The sequence below is a fragment of the Neophocaena asiaeorientalis genome, unplaced genomic scaffold (genome assembly GCF_003031525.2).
Source record: "Neophocaena asiaeorientalis asiaeorientalis breed wild unplaced genomic scaffold, Neophocaena_asiaeorientalis_V1.1 scaffold184, whole genome shotgun sequence".
NCBI lineage: Eukaryota > Metazoa > Chordata > Mammalia > Artiodactyla > Phocoenidae > Neophocaena > Neophocaena asiaeorientalis.
In genome coordinates this window covers 7660065-7676618 of record NW_020185325.1, presented here as the reverse complement: position 1 = coordinate 7676618, position 16554 = coordinate 7660065, and the positions used below count along the sequence as shown (strand labels likewise).

The 16554-nt window shown below is 36.8% G+C and overlaps 1 protein-coding gene across 1 annotated transcript in view; it reads right to left on the bottom strand.

Moving 5' to 3' along the window:
- The window catches only part of ADGRV1 (adhesion G protein-coupled receptor V1), a 510622-nt gene that overhangs the window by 365181 nt on the left and 128887 nt on the right, over positions 1–16554 (bottom strand). Inside the window, exons 52-59 of the mRNA XM_024734350.1 lie at positions 15786–16008; positions 15249–15453; positions 10153–10299; positions 7667–7922; positions 5781–5983; positions 4376–4552; positions 3827–4009; positions 1549–1728 (exon numbers count right to left, since the gene is read on the bottom strand). Coding sequence (XP_024590118.1) covers positions 1549–1728; positions 3827–4009; positions 4376–4552; positions 5781–5983; positions 7667–7922; positions 10153–10299; positions 15249–15453; positions 15786–16008 — 1574 coding nt within the window. The remainder of the gene's footprint in view (positions 1–1548; positions 1729–3826; positions 4010–4375; positions 4553–5780; positions 5984–7666; positions 7923–10152; positions 10300–15248; positions 15454–15785; positions 16009–16554) is intronic.

The window sequence follows — 16554 nt, the reverse complement described above, 5'->3', positions numbered from 1 at the left end:
AAGATAAAATGAATAAACAGAAATTATTTATGAATAGTAGCATAACTCCTTCATTTTCTCAAAAGGTGAGAGAAACCTGTAAATATACCATCCAATGGCTAAGTCCAAAAGTGTGACAAAGTTAAAAGCAAAAACATTATTATAACATTTCATCAGTTGGAGGTTGGACTACTTAAACCCTGAGCCTTTTATCTAACCTCAGAAGGTAACAGAGAATACATTTTTAGTACATTTAATACATTTTATAAAAATAAATTTCATACTCGTATATATTAAAATATTTCTCTGCATACATGCAAAGAAGGCCTGGATGGAAATATGACAAAATACTAACGATATCTATCTTAGAGCAATAATATTATGGCTACTTTTATTCTTTTCTTTATACATTTTGTATTTTCCAGACTTTTTAGGTTGCCTAGAAAACATTCACAGCTACTCTTTTGTGAATCTACCACTCTTTACAAACACTTATTTCTGCTCATTCCTTTCTCAAGGAAGAAAAAGAGTCTCAAATAGGCTACAGCAGTAGAAGGGTTCTGTTCCTTTTATAGTTTCCATTTTCTTATGAAGTTGAAATTTCAATGATCAAATAATTAGGCAATTATTAGGGTTTATCTAAATTTTGGAGCATCTAGGAAGCCCAGCCCTGATATGCAAGTTGCAGGTCTAGCCTTGCATCCACTGAACAGTAAAGACAATCGGCATTAGACAATTTGCTATTATTTAAAATGATCTATGGTGAATTACTGATTACCTATAAGTGATTAAATAAAGGGAATGGTGACAAAGAAGCCAGAAAAGTTGCTGTGTCTATCGAAATTATCTAAATATCTGTATGATTATTTCATCTTGAAATTTCCTTTGAAAGGTAAAGTCATAATGATGATGATATAATCATGATGTCATAATAATTATGATATAGTTTATAGCACCTCATTGTATAGTTAAGGTAGAGAGATAATTTTGTACTAGCCAAAGCTTCTTTTTTCTCTCTCAGGGGTTGAACCAATAATAATTAGGCTCACTCTTGCAGGCCTTAGAAGTAGGCAGCCCATGAGAAGTAAGAGGGGAGAGAGAGAAGAAATACATAGAAACACAGGAGCTGGGGTGACTGTAGTGTTTTGTTCAATATAAATCAAGATAGAGGGCCTGAAAGGTGGGGAATATAAATCCCTCCTCAGCTAAATCCATTCCTGGGGTGTAAAACCGGAGCATGACAGAATCCTGCCTTGTAACCAGGATGGCAGTCTGGGAGCAGAGCCGGTACAGAACAGAATGTATAGACAAAAAGTACCTCGTAGTCTATTACACCCCTTTGTAACTGCCTGATGTTAAGAGCTCTCACTACTATCAAACTGTGTGCACAGGTTAGCAGATTGGCCCCTAATTCAATAGCCAACTCAAAAGAGCCTTGAGAAAAGAACTGTAAGTAAAGAGTAATGCAGAGTTTTTTTTTTTTTAAAAGAAAAAGACCTTTCTACTATAAATTACATGAAAAATTAGCTTAGGGGAAGGCACCCCCCCTTCCTGATATATTTCACTTACAGTCTTTTCTTCAAATCCAAACACTCCAAATGGAGAATCATTCTGTGGAATAACAACAGTTACCACAACATCTTCTCCAAGTCTGCCACCTCCAGCCACCCTGATTAAGGAAATATTGAATATCTCCATGAGTTCAAATTCAGCATCATCAATTATGGTGATTTCTATCACTGCGATAACCTATAAAAGAAAAGAAGGAAAAGAGGGAGGGAGAGAAGGAAAAAGGGAGGGAGAGAGGCAGAGAGGGTAAAATGTAATAGCAGTTTTTGATCGCATATATTTTAACATTTTAGTTGAAACTTAGAAACATAGTACCAAAGAAAAAAGCAGGAATTTTTGCCTGTGGTGTTCATAATACTATTTTAAAGTCAGGGAATTCCCTGGCGGCCCAGTGGTTAGGACTCTGCGCTCTCAATGCCGAGGGCCTGGGTTCAATCCTTGGTCAGGGAACCAAGATCCCAGAAGCCGTGCAGTGCGGCCAAAAATTTTCTATAAAAATTTAAAAATTAAAAAAAAAAAATAGTCACATATTTATAGTATTTCAAAGTCAAAACTTTTCAGTCTACTGTTTCCAAGATAGAGGAAATTATATATGTAATAAAATATAGGATAATTTATAGATTCAAAAAAACAATGAAGGCTTATTCTTGAAGAAAAATATTTAAAATGTCACGCAGGCTCTAATAACCATTGCACAAACATAAATTTTAGTATACTTAGCATTAATACGACCTGATATAAAATGGTACCATATAAATTATTACTGTCTTCTGTAACTAGAATAAATCCCTTCAGTTTCAAATTACTGTTCTTGTAATGTAGGGGAAAAGGCAGGAAGAAAACCCAAATTTCATGTTTTTAGAACTCTGTGATCAGGAGTTCATTCATCTGTCTGGATCTATGTTACAAGTTTTTATAACTTATAAATGAGTAAAACTTTGGTCCAGCTTGTGATTTCACTATTAGTCATAAAAATATCCCAGCTGTATGTCCATATTTAAAATATTTTCTATATCCCAAAGGGAAATGACACAGACATTTATCAAAAAATGAAGTTTTCCTACCTAAATCCACCTTTAATATAGTAACAGAGAAAAGTGAGAAATCTGGACGTCACATTCAGAGAAAGAGAAACCTGAACAAAATCAAATGCTAAAATATAAGCTTGTCAAAATGTCTGCACCTCAAATCAGTACTGTAGAACACAGAATACTTTCCCTACAGGATGTTAAATTTAAGAATGATGAGGATCCTAAGGGTGCTGCTAAGTGATGGGACTTTAACTTCATGAAAAGAATAAAGTCCTGATAATATAAAGTTGGAAGGTTACTTCAATGAAAAATCAATTTATTTGTTTCTACTTTTAACATGAAAATCTGCATTTCCCCTCCTTCTGGTAGGAAATGTTTTAAAGTCTTAAATTAAAATCTCACGATTTCAAATGTTAACAAAGGACCTTTATGTGTAGGAAAATCTAGATCTGTATGCTTATCTTTTAGCAGTATTTACTATCCCCCTAACGGCAACTATAAGTTGATGCACACTGTGCAAATCTGTGCAGGCAAAATCAGGCTGCATGTAAATAGATACTGCTATTCGGAGTTACTAACATTTTCATGGCTGTTCACATGCTTTTGCCACTTACTGATTTAAAAATTTATCAAAAATTCTTACATATTGCAAAATGCCCAGTTCACAAGCTTACAATTCTTAAGGAATATTTTGTAATTTTTAAGATTGGTTGGCCCAAATCTAGAATACTGTTTTTCAATTTTTTCCAGTTTTAACTACTTTGTTCCTTTTCTATCATTTTAGTGTTTTTTAATTGTAAAAAAATCTTTGGGTAATAATAAATGTACATAATAATAAATGTCTTTAGTAATAAATGCATATACTTCTGCAAATCCTAAAAAAAATTTATAATCATTAAGAAACAAATAGAATATAAGAACCTAAAGTTCATAGGAATAGTCTAGTTCATCAGGCAGTATTTTATACATTCTTAGGCACTTCCAAGCCAGTTATTATCATTTTATAACTTCTATTTAAAATAGAGTAAGGTGGGGAATTTCAGAGAGGGTAAGACTCTTCCCTATTTATATTCTCTTCCCATGTCCATTAAAAAATTACACATTAACTAACGATACCTCTGTTGTCTTGACATGGAAATTTAGAATTTAATACATTCAGCAATCATTACTGCACATTCATTTGGTGGATGCCTATAAAATGTTTCAAGTACAACCAAAAAATGTTAATATGTCTATAACTAGCATACTTGTCTATCTGCAAATTCAAGAATCCCGTGAGATGGCTTAAAGTCTTCCAGGCCAGCACTGTCCAGTGTTGCTTTCCAATAAACAGTTACTGCCCCAAAGCTTCCAGCCAGCCGGACTACAGCAACTTGAAGAATGTTCAGGGGTGGAGGTACCTCATACGCAGTAATAACTCCACCAACATCCTTTAAATAAAGAATATAAGTTAAAATGCAAGACAAAAGTAACTCATGTAAGTCATCACTTTCTAAACTTATTATTTCTACTATTAGTTCTTATACTTCACTCTTCAAAGTAGAAATCAATAGTTGACTATACGTATGCATATTTGGTCTTCAGAACTCTTACATTTAAATGTAATGTAAATAAACTTGCTTAATCCTTTGTTCCAGCTCAAAGAGAACTAAGAATTAGTCTATAAGAAAAACTTCAAGATGGGTATTCATTAATACCTACAGGAAAAGTCAATTATTTTTCAGAAAATATATGATACTGGCCAAGTCAGATACAAGCTTTTGTTATTACTATAAATGTGTGAAAGTTCCTCTCACTCTGGTAACATGAAAATTAAAAATTCCTCTGGGATCATCATTTTCTTCAATCATTATCTCAACTATTTCCATCCCAGGCCTCCGCACACTTGGCTGTCCTGCAGAGAAGTCAGAGTTCACCAGGTACACCTCAGTGATGTTGACAATAAACCGTTCCTCCAGCTCGGGGACATCATCCTGGGGGTAAGGAACAGGGGGAGGGGAGAGAGATGGTGTTTTTTTTTTTTTTTTAATATATTTGATTTGCATTGGAAATACAATATTTTTTCAGTAAAGAATGACTGTCCACAGGCACGGGCAGCTCTACCACACATATAACAAAAGATTCCTTTTTATATTTTAGTACATCCCCAGTGACAACTTCAGAATCTTAGGGGATATTCAAGCTTATTGGTGATGTCTCAATGGAAGCCACATACTCATGAGCAAGTAAAGTAATTCTTTACAAGTATCTATCCTACAATTTTGACCACATCCTACTGAATATGTTTTACATATATAACATCCCCTCAATTTTGGAGAAACTGGTAAATGCTACATACATCTTAAAAAGTGAAAGCTCTGGACTTGTAAATCTAATTATAAGCCTATATTTTAATTAACTTTTTAAAAATTGTTACCTTATTTTTCAATAGGTAATAAAAAATTCCAAAAGATAGAAAGAATACCTAGAGAAAAGGAAAGGAAACCTCTGCTCTGTCCCATCCCTTACATCTTTCCAGAATGTCCTCTCCAGAAGCCACTATTACCTAATACTACTAATACCACTATTAATAACACGAATGTTATTATATTATATTCATTTAATAGGATATGATAATAATTAATATTATATGTAGGACTATAATATATAAATACAATATTTAATTATACATTAGTGATAATACTATTAACAAATTTCAGTTTCTTGGGCATCACTACAGACGTATATACACATTCTCTTTAGATGAAGGAGAGAAAGAGATTGAGAGCACTAAAACCAGATCTAAACCCCATCTGAAGACTAATCTTAATTCAAGTGATTGTATCATGGAATGAAAACACTGTCTTGTAAAAGCAATAATAAAAATAACCAGATTGACTTGGGTATTTTATTTATTCAATCATTAGTTGAAAACAACTAACAAAGCAACAGAATAGAGGATCCAACCAGACACATAATCAATCCAGATTCAATGTTGCAAAGTTCATTCAAACAATATTACAGTTCACAAATAAATATAAACAATTAATACACTTGTTATTTTATCTTTCAGTTATTAGTCATTCATTATTAAATATTAGGGTGGGTGGGAGCATTAGAGTACTTGTATCTTTATATTTAAAAGGCACCCTTTTTAAAGATTTTACCTTCAAGAGTATTTTCCTTTATTTTACATCACATTCATTGCAGCCTTAGACTCACCGGCAAAATGGCAACTTTGACATAAGTTCCTTTTATGTTTTCTTTCATTATTATCATTGGTTCTTGTAGCACATAATCTTCATTCTCAGTGGCTTGATTACTGACGTGCAGTAAGAAATTGGGTTTAGCTACCAACTGAATGGCTATGTCTCCAAGTAGTCCTTTATTTCGAACAATTTGTAACTGAAGAGTGGTGATGTTCTCTGTGAGACAGACATGCCTTAAGTAAGTAAGCTTTTCTACTTGCTGTTGATGCTATTCCAAGCACTTAGGATAGAATGTTCTGCACTACCCCTTTCAGACCGGTAAAAAAGAGAGGTAAAACAAAGACAATGTATACTCCCAAGGAGTATTTAGTGTTTTATCCACCTTGTCTCCAAAGTTGTGGTGAGAATCACCACACGCTGTTAGCATTACATCCCAGTTCTAAACCCTCACTTCTGGTACTCTAATTCACTCTCCTATGTTGCACGTGTCATGCACTTTAACAGAAACTGCTGAAAATCTTAGGAAAGTGCATACCTGCTGGTTGAGCAGAGGGGCTAATTACAAATGCCAGGAAGATTCTTTGAAAATGAAAAATTAAGCACACAGAGCCATCATTTAATAACTAATCATTAGAAGAAGAGCAATTTCGTTCTTACAGTAAAGGTGGCTATCACAAAGCTCAAAGTATTTCCCAGCACGTATTTTTTATTTCATTTCTTAGATTTTTAAAATTTAGTTTGCTATATAAATGAAAAAAATGCTTGTCAATTTCCCTACCAGTCTGTGAATTTCTAATGACCAAATACCCTGTCTTTGTTTCCAGAACACATAGCACAATTTCTGGTACTTACTAGGTGCTTCAAAAATGACTCTTGAATGGATAAATGAACAGATCATTTTGTTTTAAGATTACTCTTTCTATTCCGATATGTACAGATATATAAAGACCTAGATGCATAATTACACGTCATTTTTTCCCATCAACTATTTAAATAAAAGGTCCTTGAAAGATGTCCATGTTCCTATCTGAAAATTTTAGAGTCTTTACATATTCTTAATACATATATATTATATATAACCTTTTATTCAAATAAGTCAAATGATCTTTATCTATAAAAATCTATTCTACAGTTGATAAGAATAGTCATTTAGACAAAGATGTCAACACTAAGCTCAAAGGAAACAGGAAAAGAGGCACTGATCACTTGTGCTTCACAGAAAAAATATTATTCTAATTACTGCTTTGGGTTTAATAATTAACACCTCGAGTACCACATGCATTTCTCTGTGCTACTCATTGTTTTCTATAACTATTGAAAATCTATAGCAGAGAAATCTGAGTGAGGAAAGAGAACAGATATATCAAAAATGAAAAAGAGAAAGTAAAATAAAACCCAAACACTTCTACTATAATGATTTACTAAAATATTATTATTTCTATTATGACAGTAATGTCTCAAAAAGTAAAAGTAGGGCTTCCCTGGTGGCGCAGTGGTTGATAGTCCGCCTGCCAATGCAGAGGACATGGGTTCGAGTCCTAGTCCGGGAAGATCCCACATGCCACGGAGCGGTTGGGCCCGTGAGCCATGGCCGCTGAGCCTGCGTGTCCAGAGCCTGTGCTCCGCAACGGGAGAGGCCACAACAGTGAGAGGCCCGTGTACCGCAAAAAAAAAAAAAAAAAAAAAAGTAAAAGTAAAAGTATTTCATATAGCCATATCACTGTGTAATGACGGGATCAGAAAATTTAATAGACACAAACAAAAAGTAAAAAAGGATTGAGTATGACCTGTCAAACTGAAAAATATCATGTAAAAAGAAAATTACATCCCTAGTAAATATTAGAATTAAGTCATCCAATAAAACTTACTAGAACCTGAAAAATATTTAACAAGATTTACCTTTAGGCTCTGCTACTCTGACGAAGAGAGACTCAGCATGCCAGCCCACCGAGCCATAGGGCGAGTCATTGGGCAGAGTGGTTATCACAGACTTGTTTCTTTTCTGATCAATAGTAGCACCTTTTGATGGGTCCTCAACCCCTTCTGTGATAATACGGATGAGTGTTACAATCACAATCTCTGACAACTCTGGTAGGTCATCAGCAAGAACAGTCAGAGTAATTGTAGACAGTGCCTGGCCTTCAGAAAATGAAATCTAAAATTTTAAAGAAAGAAGATTTTATTTATATTCTACTTATCACTGTGCAGTAAGAATACCAAAAGGTTAGATTACCTTTTAATATCGACCATATCTTAAATAATGAGATATTTAAGCAACGTAATATCATCCTACAAATCAATCAAATGCCTTTCACATGAGAAGTAGAAGATTGTTAGGAAAAAGAAAAAGTAAACCACTACTAAAACTTAGCTAATAAAACATGTAGCCAAACTGTCCTATCCTGAAACCTACCTTCTTAATAAAATATTGAGTACATACTCTTTCTGGAAATTTAAGCCCTGGATACCATATATAAAAACCTAAAAACATAAAAGAAGGTGGCATATAGTTTAAACATTTTTCTCTACAAAACTTTTGCTAGGAGTGCTACTTCCACTTCCCTCACCTAAACTCTGAATAGATGTATTATTTAACAATGAATCAATCAAAATAGAAATAGAGAGAGAAAGATAGGCAGAGGTACAAATCAGAGTCTCTCTCTCCTCCTGGGTCTCCACTGTCTGAAGAGTCAAACCTAAATTTGCTAAAAAGCATCTGAATCCTTTCTGATAGGGCTTCTGTCTGCTTCTTGAATGTCATTTCCCTTTTTTCCCCATTTCAGACTTTATTCTCTAGTAATAGGGATACATACTATTTACAACAATTCAAACTAGCATTACAGGCCTATTTTGCTGACACTCATCTCTCTACCTAAAGAAGGCACTTCAGGATATAAACTCAAGAGCTTTATTAATAAAATCAAGAGTCAGAAAACTACTGCCCTTTGGTCAAATCCATTTTTTATAAATTAAGCTTTATTGGAAAACAGAAAAGGTCATTTGATAACATACTGTCTATCGCTGCCCTTGTGCTACAAGGGCAAAGCTGATAGCTGGGAAAGAGAACATATAGCCCTCAATGTCTAAAATATTTACTATCTGGCCCTTTACAGAACTTACTGACCTTTGGATAAGATAATTCTCTTCCAAAATACACTCCAGGGCTTCCCCGGTGGCGCAGTGGTTAAGAATCTGCCTGCCAATGCAGGGGACACGGGTTCAAGCCCTGGTCTGGGAAGATCCCACATGCCACAGAGCAACTAAGCCCGTGTGCCACAACTACTGAGCCTGCGCTCTAGAGCCCGTGAGCCACAACTACTGAGCCTGTGTGCCACAACTACTGAGGCCCACGCACCTAGAGCCCATGCTCCGCAACAAGAGGAGACACCACAATGAGAAGCCCTCACACTGCAACGAAGAGTAGCCCCTGCTCGCCACAACTAGAGAAAGCCCATGCACAGCAACAAAGACCCAAAACAGCCAAAAAATAAATACATAAATTTTTAAAAAATACAGTCCATACCTAAGATACTATTGTGTATTTAAATTAGAAATCATTTTAATCATGCTTATATAAGAAATATTAATTGGGAAAGCATATTATAATTCAGAACACACAGAACCTGAGAGATACAACTTGCAGTTTTGGTAGCTTGAATAAAGTAAATATTCACTACAATAAAATTTGCCATAATATTCTTCACCCCAGGTTATGCCTCAACCAAAAGATGAGCAGAGGTCAAGGACAGCTAAAACAGGATGCAACATTATATCCCCTCGCCCCAACTGGAAACAACTCCAGAGGACAAGCTCAGCTCCAAAACTCCCTCATAAACTCCACCTCAGGGACAACTGTCTGTGGATCAACTTCTCCCTCTGCTCATGATTGCCTTCCTCACTTCCTTATACGTGCTCTTCCCAATGAACTTTTGGCCCACAACTCTCAATCTCAGAGTCTATTTATAGGAAACTCAACCTACATCACTCAGCAACTCTGGTCTACTTTTCCATACTTCCTGTTATTTCACTGGACTTGTTCCCGATTTACTGCTTCTATTCTACCCAAATCTCAAAACCACATTTCCAGCCCCAGCTGGATTAATTTTATCTTTCTGACAGTGTAATACATCCATAATCTGGCCAACCAGTGTATTGAATCTCAAAAGGGATGATGTTTTTACAGATAATTTTGGTATTATAGGGAAAAAAGGAGATTCACAATAAAACTAACCTTAACTTGTATCCCTCTCCATGGTGATTAGGAGGAATCCAATGCTGACACGGTCAAACTCAAACACTTCACCCACAAGGCAGGGTTTGGTCCCATGCATCAATAGTAACCATAATTTAAAAGTGACTCTCCTATAATTTTGTAAATTACATACCACTCCTGAGGTAGGAAATATATCATTAATACTTCTGTCAGCTTCCCACGCTACAGTTATACGACCATATGTTCCTTTTAAGCGTTCAACGTTCAAGGTTACTAGGCTATCTTGCTCCACTTCCTCCACCTGTTTATATAATGAATTCTGAAAAATACACAGGAAGTCATAAGGGGTTATTTGAAATCATCTAGGCAGACTTTTAGGTCATGCTATTATGAATTTGCAAACTTCACAGTACCAAGCAACATGACATATTATGTAAAAAACAATATTTAAAAAACAGTAATATAGGATGACCATGATTTTTACTTTAAAACATGCATGTCTGAATAAGTAAAAGACTAAGTTAAAGTAAATGAAAAGGTTAATTTTTATTGGATTTTTTTCCAGGTTCTATATTTTTCAAATTTTCTTCAATAAACATATTATTTTTATACTCAGAAAGCATACACACTTTTAAAAGGAGTATACATAGCATGTAAATAGCTTATACAACAGAAGTGTCATAGAGAGAGTCAGGAGAACAGAGAAATCTTCTTCCTCCCCTATGTTAAGCTCTGGCAATCCTTCTAGGTCTTTGTTTCCTGTTTGTAAAATAAGTGTTTGGTCTATGTGGTCCCCAAAGACCCATCCAAATGTAATGACATCATGAGAAGCAGTGAGCTCTTTCTGATCATTTACAAAAGTCTCTTATCCTTAAATTCATATCCTCTGAAACGTTTCTATAGGCTGTGATGTTTCCATGGATGATGTTTCGTTCTTAGCTCATGGTCTTTACAGCTGTTTTTCCTGCCAGAACGATCCTTTTCCCTCATGTTAGAATCCCTTACTCTCTTCTTCTCACCTATACTTCTGAGCCTCTTTCCTTTGTTCCAAACTGATTGCTGCCTCTGTGTGACTATAACATTCTTTGCCCAAGGCCTGTGACTTCTCTTGCCAGCCATTTAATGAATGCTTCCTCAAAATTAATACTCCAAAAACTCTCTTCTTACAATAACTTTTGTTTCTCCATAGGCAATACAGCAAGAACACAGAGTATAAAGATTTTTAAAAATCTTTCCAGTAAGATTGTTCTCGTCTTTTTACTTACTTTTACTTAATCTAAAAAAAAAGACTCCCCCATTAATTTCTTAAATAAAATTAAGAAATTTCATTTAAGCTTATGTAAGCTTCCAGTTAGAATGCTAACTTGAGTAGATATCCAATCCTATAGCGTTTTACACAGCATTTTAACACATCGCTACAGATGTTACATAGTAGTAAAATCTTGCTCAAGGCAATCACACATTCCTACAGAAAATGCTTTGATTTTAAAATATGCATATAATTTGCTCACAAAAGACAATGGCTTTAAAAAAAGAAAGAAAGAAAATGCTTTTTAAAAAGAGAAGCCTCTCTCAGGCTTCATGCCATCTGTTAACAAGGATTAGTAAAATGAGGATTAATACAGCCAGAAGATATTCAAGAAATTCTCAACATCTACTAAGTCTCATCTTGGAACCAGGCTGTCCAGACACGAGAGGCCTGTATTGAGGAATTTTCCTGAACGGATTGAAGAAACCTAGGATACTGTATCTATTGGCAAGGATCAGGTCACGGTGACTTCGTGTCTCTAGAACAATTGTGAAACAGGCTTCATAAAGCACGATCTATGCTTAAATAGTTGAGGAACAGAATGTACTCCCCATCTGCAGCACAGCTTCCGGTGAGAAGATGAAGCTGAGCTGCAGAGCATTTGGGTTCGGCCCCAGGAGCCCCAGCTCTGCCCTCCATAGTTGTATGAGATCCTGAGAAGGCCCCGTGAGTCTTCTGTTTCCTCCCCTGCATAATGACAGGCTCACAGGAAGCACCTACAGAGTGCCAGGCACTTGTGTGGTTCAGGGAAAGCTGTGAAGAAATCAGTATGCCAGCTCTCATAGTCTTTAATTCTAGTAAAAAAAAGAAACTGGCAATAGACCAATCAGGCCATTGTTAAGTGCCATAAGGAAGATTAAGGTGTAATAAAGAATGATGGTGGGAGTCACAATGTTCAGCAAGAAAAGGCCTTTCTGTAAGATGGCATTTCAGCAGAGAGGAAACAAAGTGAGGAAACAAGTCATGTGAATACCTGGTGGGGAAAGAAGTTGTCTGCTTTCTTTTTAACCCTACCCGCGCAGCTCACATCTTAGAGCTACTCTGTCCTACACAGCAGCTCCTGGCCACATGTGGCTACTGAGCACTTGATATGTGACTAGTCTTTAAGTGTAAAAATGCATACTGGATTTGAAGACAAAATATGGGGAAAAAAAGGATGTGAAATATTTCATAAGTAATTTTACGTTGATTACATGTTGAAACAATAATATTTCAAATAGATAGGGTTAAATGAAATATAACATGAAAACTGACTTCACCTGTTTCTTTTTACTTTTTTAATGGGGCTTCTAGAAAACTCAGAATTACCCAGGGGCTCATATTATATTTCTATTGGGCAGAGGTGCCTCAGAGGAAGCTGACCTGCCTTTGGCTCCAGAGATGGGACAGAGCGGGTAACAGGGTGACCCTACGATCCTTGCAAGGAATTGACTCAGGGTATTAGTAAGTCCAATCTTATCCCCCCAAACTGCTTCTCTTACAGTGGTTGTGTCTTGGTGAAAGGCACACTCCTGCTCCCCATAGCTCTATCATTTGCTGCTGAATTAACTGCAATAGCCTCCTAGTCTATTTCTGTCCTTGCCCACTTACAATCTAGTCTCAATTCTATGAAGAGAATGTCCTTTAAAAGTGCAAGTTGGGGGCTTCCCTGGTGGTGCAGTGGTTGAGAGTCCACCTGCCGATGCAGGGGACACGGGTTCGTGCCCCGATCCGGGAAGATCCCACATGCCACGGAGCGGCTGGGCCCGTGAGCCATGGCCGCTGAGCCTGCGCGTCCAGAGCCTGTGCTCTGCAACGGGAGAGGCCACAGCAGTGAGAGGCCCGTGAACCACAAAAAAAAAAAAAAAGTGCTAGTTGGATCAAATTTCTCTTTTACCCCAATCCTCCAAAAGCTCCCAGTTTCCCTCAGAGGCCAAATTCATGAAAACACTAAGGGGCTCGTGCAGGAAAGAGTTAAGGTAGCAGGCCTGACCGCTATCCTTCAAAAGGCCTACGGGGTTCCTTCTTGGCTGATGTCTGGGAACCTGGATATCGGGAGGGTTCTCACCACCCACAGAACTGATAACCAGCTTCTTGTGCCTGAACTGTTTGTACACACAATGTGGTTGATACTAAATAGTCTGTTTCTTTCTGGGACTCTGGAATTTTGTTCTATGCCAGGTACAGGGTGCCTATGTGATCAGCCCCCAGTTAAAACCTTGAGCACTGAGTCTCTAATAAGCTTCCTTGGTCAGCAACACTCACATGCGTTATCACAACTCAACTTGACACTGGGGGAATTTAAGTGCGTCCTGTGTGACTCCACTGGGAGAGAAGGCACCTGGTTTCCTCTGGAGTTCACCCATAAGCCTTTTCCCTTGGCTGATTGTGCTTTGTAACCTTTCACTCCAATAAATCAGAGACATGAGAAAGACTAAATGTTGATCCTGTGAGTCCTCCTAGCAAGTCGTCACAACTGTGGGTGCTGGTGGGGACCCCGACACAGGGCCCTGGCACTTCATCTCCCCTAGTAACTGGCTTCAGCCACAGTGGCCTTCTTGCTGTACTGGAGGAGCAAGGCTTCACGTCCGGGCCTCTGCCCTTGCTGATGGGTGCCCCTGCCTTGAATGTTCTCCCCTGAGATAAGCACAAAACTCTCTCCCTCATCTCCTCCAGGCCTTTGCCCTATGTCACTTGCTCAGCGCAGCCCTCCCTGATTTTTTTGATTTCCCAGCATACAACCTCCACCTCTTCCCTCACTCACGATCTGCCTTCCCTGTCTAATGTTTCTCCATGGCACTTATTAACATCAGCTATGGTACAGATGTTTCTTTTGTCTTTGCTTATTGTCTGTCTCCCCTTGTCCTCTCTAGAATTTAAGGACCAGGAGGATGGAGATTTTTACTGTTTTATTTTCTAACATATCTCTAGTATCTGAAACAGCATCTGGTACATGGAAGGTATTTATTAAATACCTGCTACATGAATGAATAAATGACTGAGTAAGTGGGCCTGTTACCCAGTTCTGGCCAATGAGACATAAGAAGAGGCTTTTGGGAAACTTCTTCCTTACACAGAGAGCCACATAAAGCATCTCTCTCTCTGCAAATGGACATGAACAAGAAAGCAGTAGCCCTAATGATAGCATCAGCTTTCAAACAACAAAACGAAAGGTTAGCTTTTTGCTGGCAAAATACACAGATGAAAAGAATCTGAGCCATAGTGACACAGCAGAGTATCCAGTCAACCCCAAGCCCACCTTCTCTGTGGACACGCCCTAGGTGTTTTAAGTCAGTTTCAGTTCAGCTTTCCTTATTTGCAGAATATTTCAGAGAAAAACACAAGATACCTGCAGCTGTAACTCTAACTAAGAAATCGTGATACATTTTGCAAATAGGACTAAATGATGCAATTATGAAGGTTTGTCCTTTTGCTCATTGGTAAAGGAATATGAAGTCTGGGTATGGAAGTCAAACTGGAATAACTGGATAGCTCTCTTTCCTCAGGAGAAAGCATCTCCATGTGTACAATGCACATACAGTTACAAACGTCTTTCTCTCTCTTTCTCTTAATACACAGAAGTAACAAAGGCGTAAAAGGACAGTAATATATTTGTAGGTGATGTGCGTGACAAGACACAGTGTATAGTGTGTATTTGGAATCTGCTTCACCATTACCCTCTGGAAACAAGGATAAGAGCAGAGCCAAACTCCTGGACCAAGGCCAACTGGTAACATTTCAAATTCAATCTTAGGAAAGGAATCAGTACCAAAAAAAAGTTTAAGACAAGTTGATTCAAGGGTCCATTGTGCAAGTCTGTAAATTTCAATCATCAGTAGAATTCACCTTATAATGCAGAGTTCGGAATGAAGCAGGGAAAGGAAGAGAAGAGAGGCTTAAGACACTCACTGAGTGTTGATAGCAGCTAATAAATAAATACAATGAATAAATCATTTGACGTCCAAGTGTGGAATCTTTACCTGAGCAAATCCAACCACTCCATAGGCATCATCATTAGACAGAATAGTTATTTTTACATAACCATTAATACCAATCTCTGCTCCTCCTTTGGGATTTTTAAGCTGAACTCTGAAGTATTCATCTTCCTCTGGAACTGTATCATCAAGGATATTTACCGCTATTATAGCTTCTTTATCTCCAGGCTCAAATATCAATTCACCTGAACTAGCATAAGAAGTATATATAAAATAAGTCAACTACAACAAATTAAAGACATATAAATGGTAGATTAATCATAAAATTCTCATAATACTGATTACTATTAAAAGTTTACAGAAATCACATTTCATAAGTAAAATTTTAATCCAAAATGTTCATATATCACTAATTAACTTGGTAGAATAGATATTAGAAATATGGATAATAACCAAACTTCTGGCTTATTAATAGTTCTTGTATTTTGTATATGCTTCCATCACTAGATAAAGACTCAGAAGTTAGGTACCATATAAAATTATGGTGAGACAAAGACATTCAGCATAAAATGTTGAACCTACCTAGGAATGAAGTCAGACTGGCTCGAGACATAGGCCAGTTCATATGTGTGTGAGTGGATGGCTCCCGCAAGAGCAATTAAATGCTTGCTTGAATTAAGGGACTTTACTGTAACAGAGGCTGCATCATGAGCAGATGGTGCTTCCAGAATAAAAGAGAATTGATTCAGCTCTGAATTCCAGCAGTAAAGAGCAGACACAGCTTGGCCAACAAGAAGTATGTGGACTAGAGGAAGGAAAGAAAAGGCAGCGAGAATGAAAAGTGAATGTCACCTCACCAGCTCCCCACAGCAAAACCCTCCCACCTCTCAAAGTTCCATTTTGATTGCTGCAGTAACTAAATATGATTCCATTTCTGAAATAACTAGATATAAATAATAATTTTTAAATACTGTGGAAGGTACAAGTCAGCCTGACAGTGTACCCACAATCCACTTAATAAAAAAAAAAAATCACTGGATGATAAAACCGAAATGAATTTTGAACTCTTTTGTATTCATCTTAATATTTATTTATTGGATAGCATGGTAGGATATTTTTAAAGTGAAAAAGACTCAATCCCACCACTAAATGTTTCATTTTTATATTTTCCTTTCCAGTCACCATTCATATGAATTCATAATCGACACAGTCTAAATACAAAAAATCTTAACTAAAAAGCTTAATGTTATATTTATAGTATACATTTTATACATATATATAGCTTTATATTTTGCTATACAGCATTCAGATTTATAATTTTAATATACAGATACTAATCTACAGTTGATTT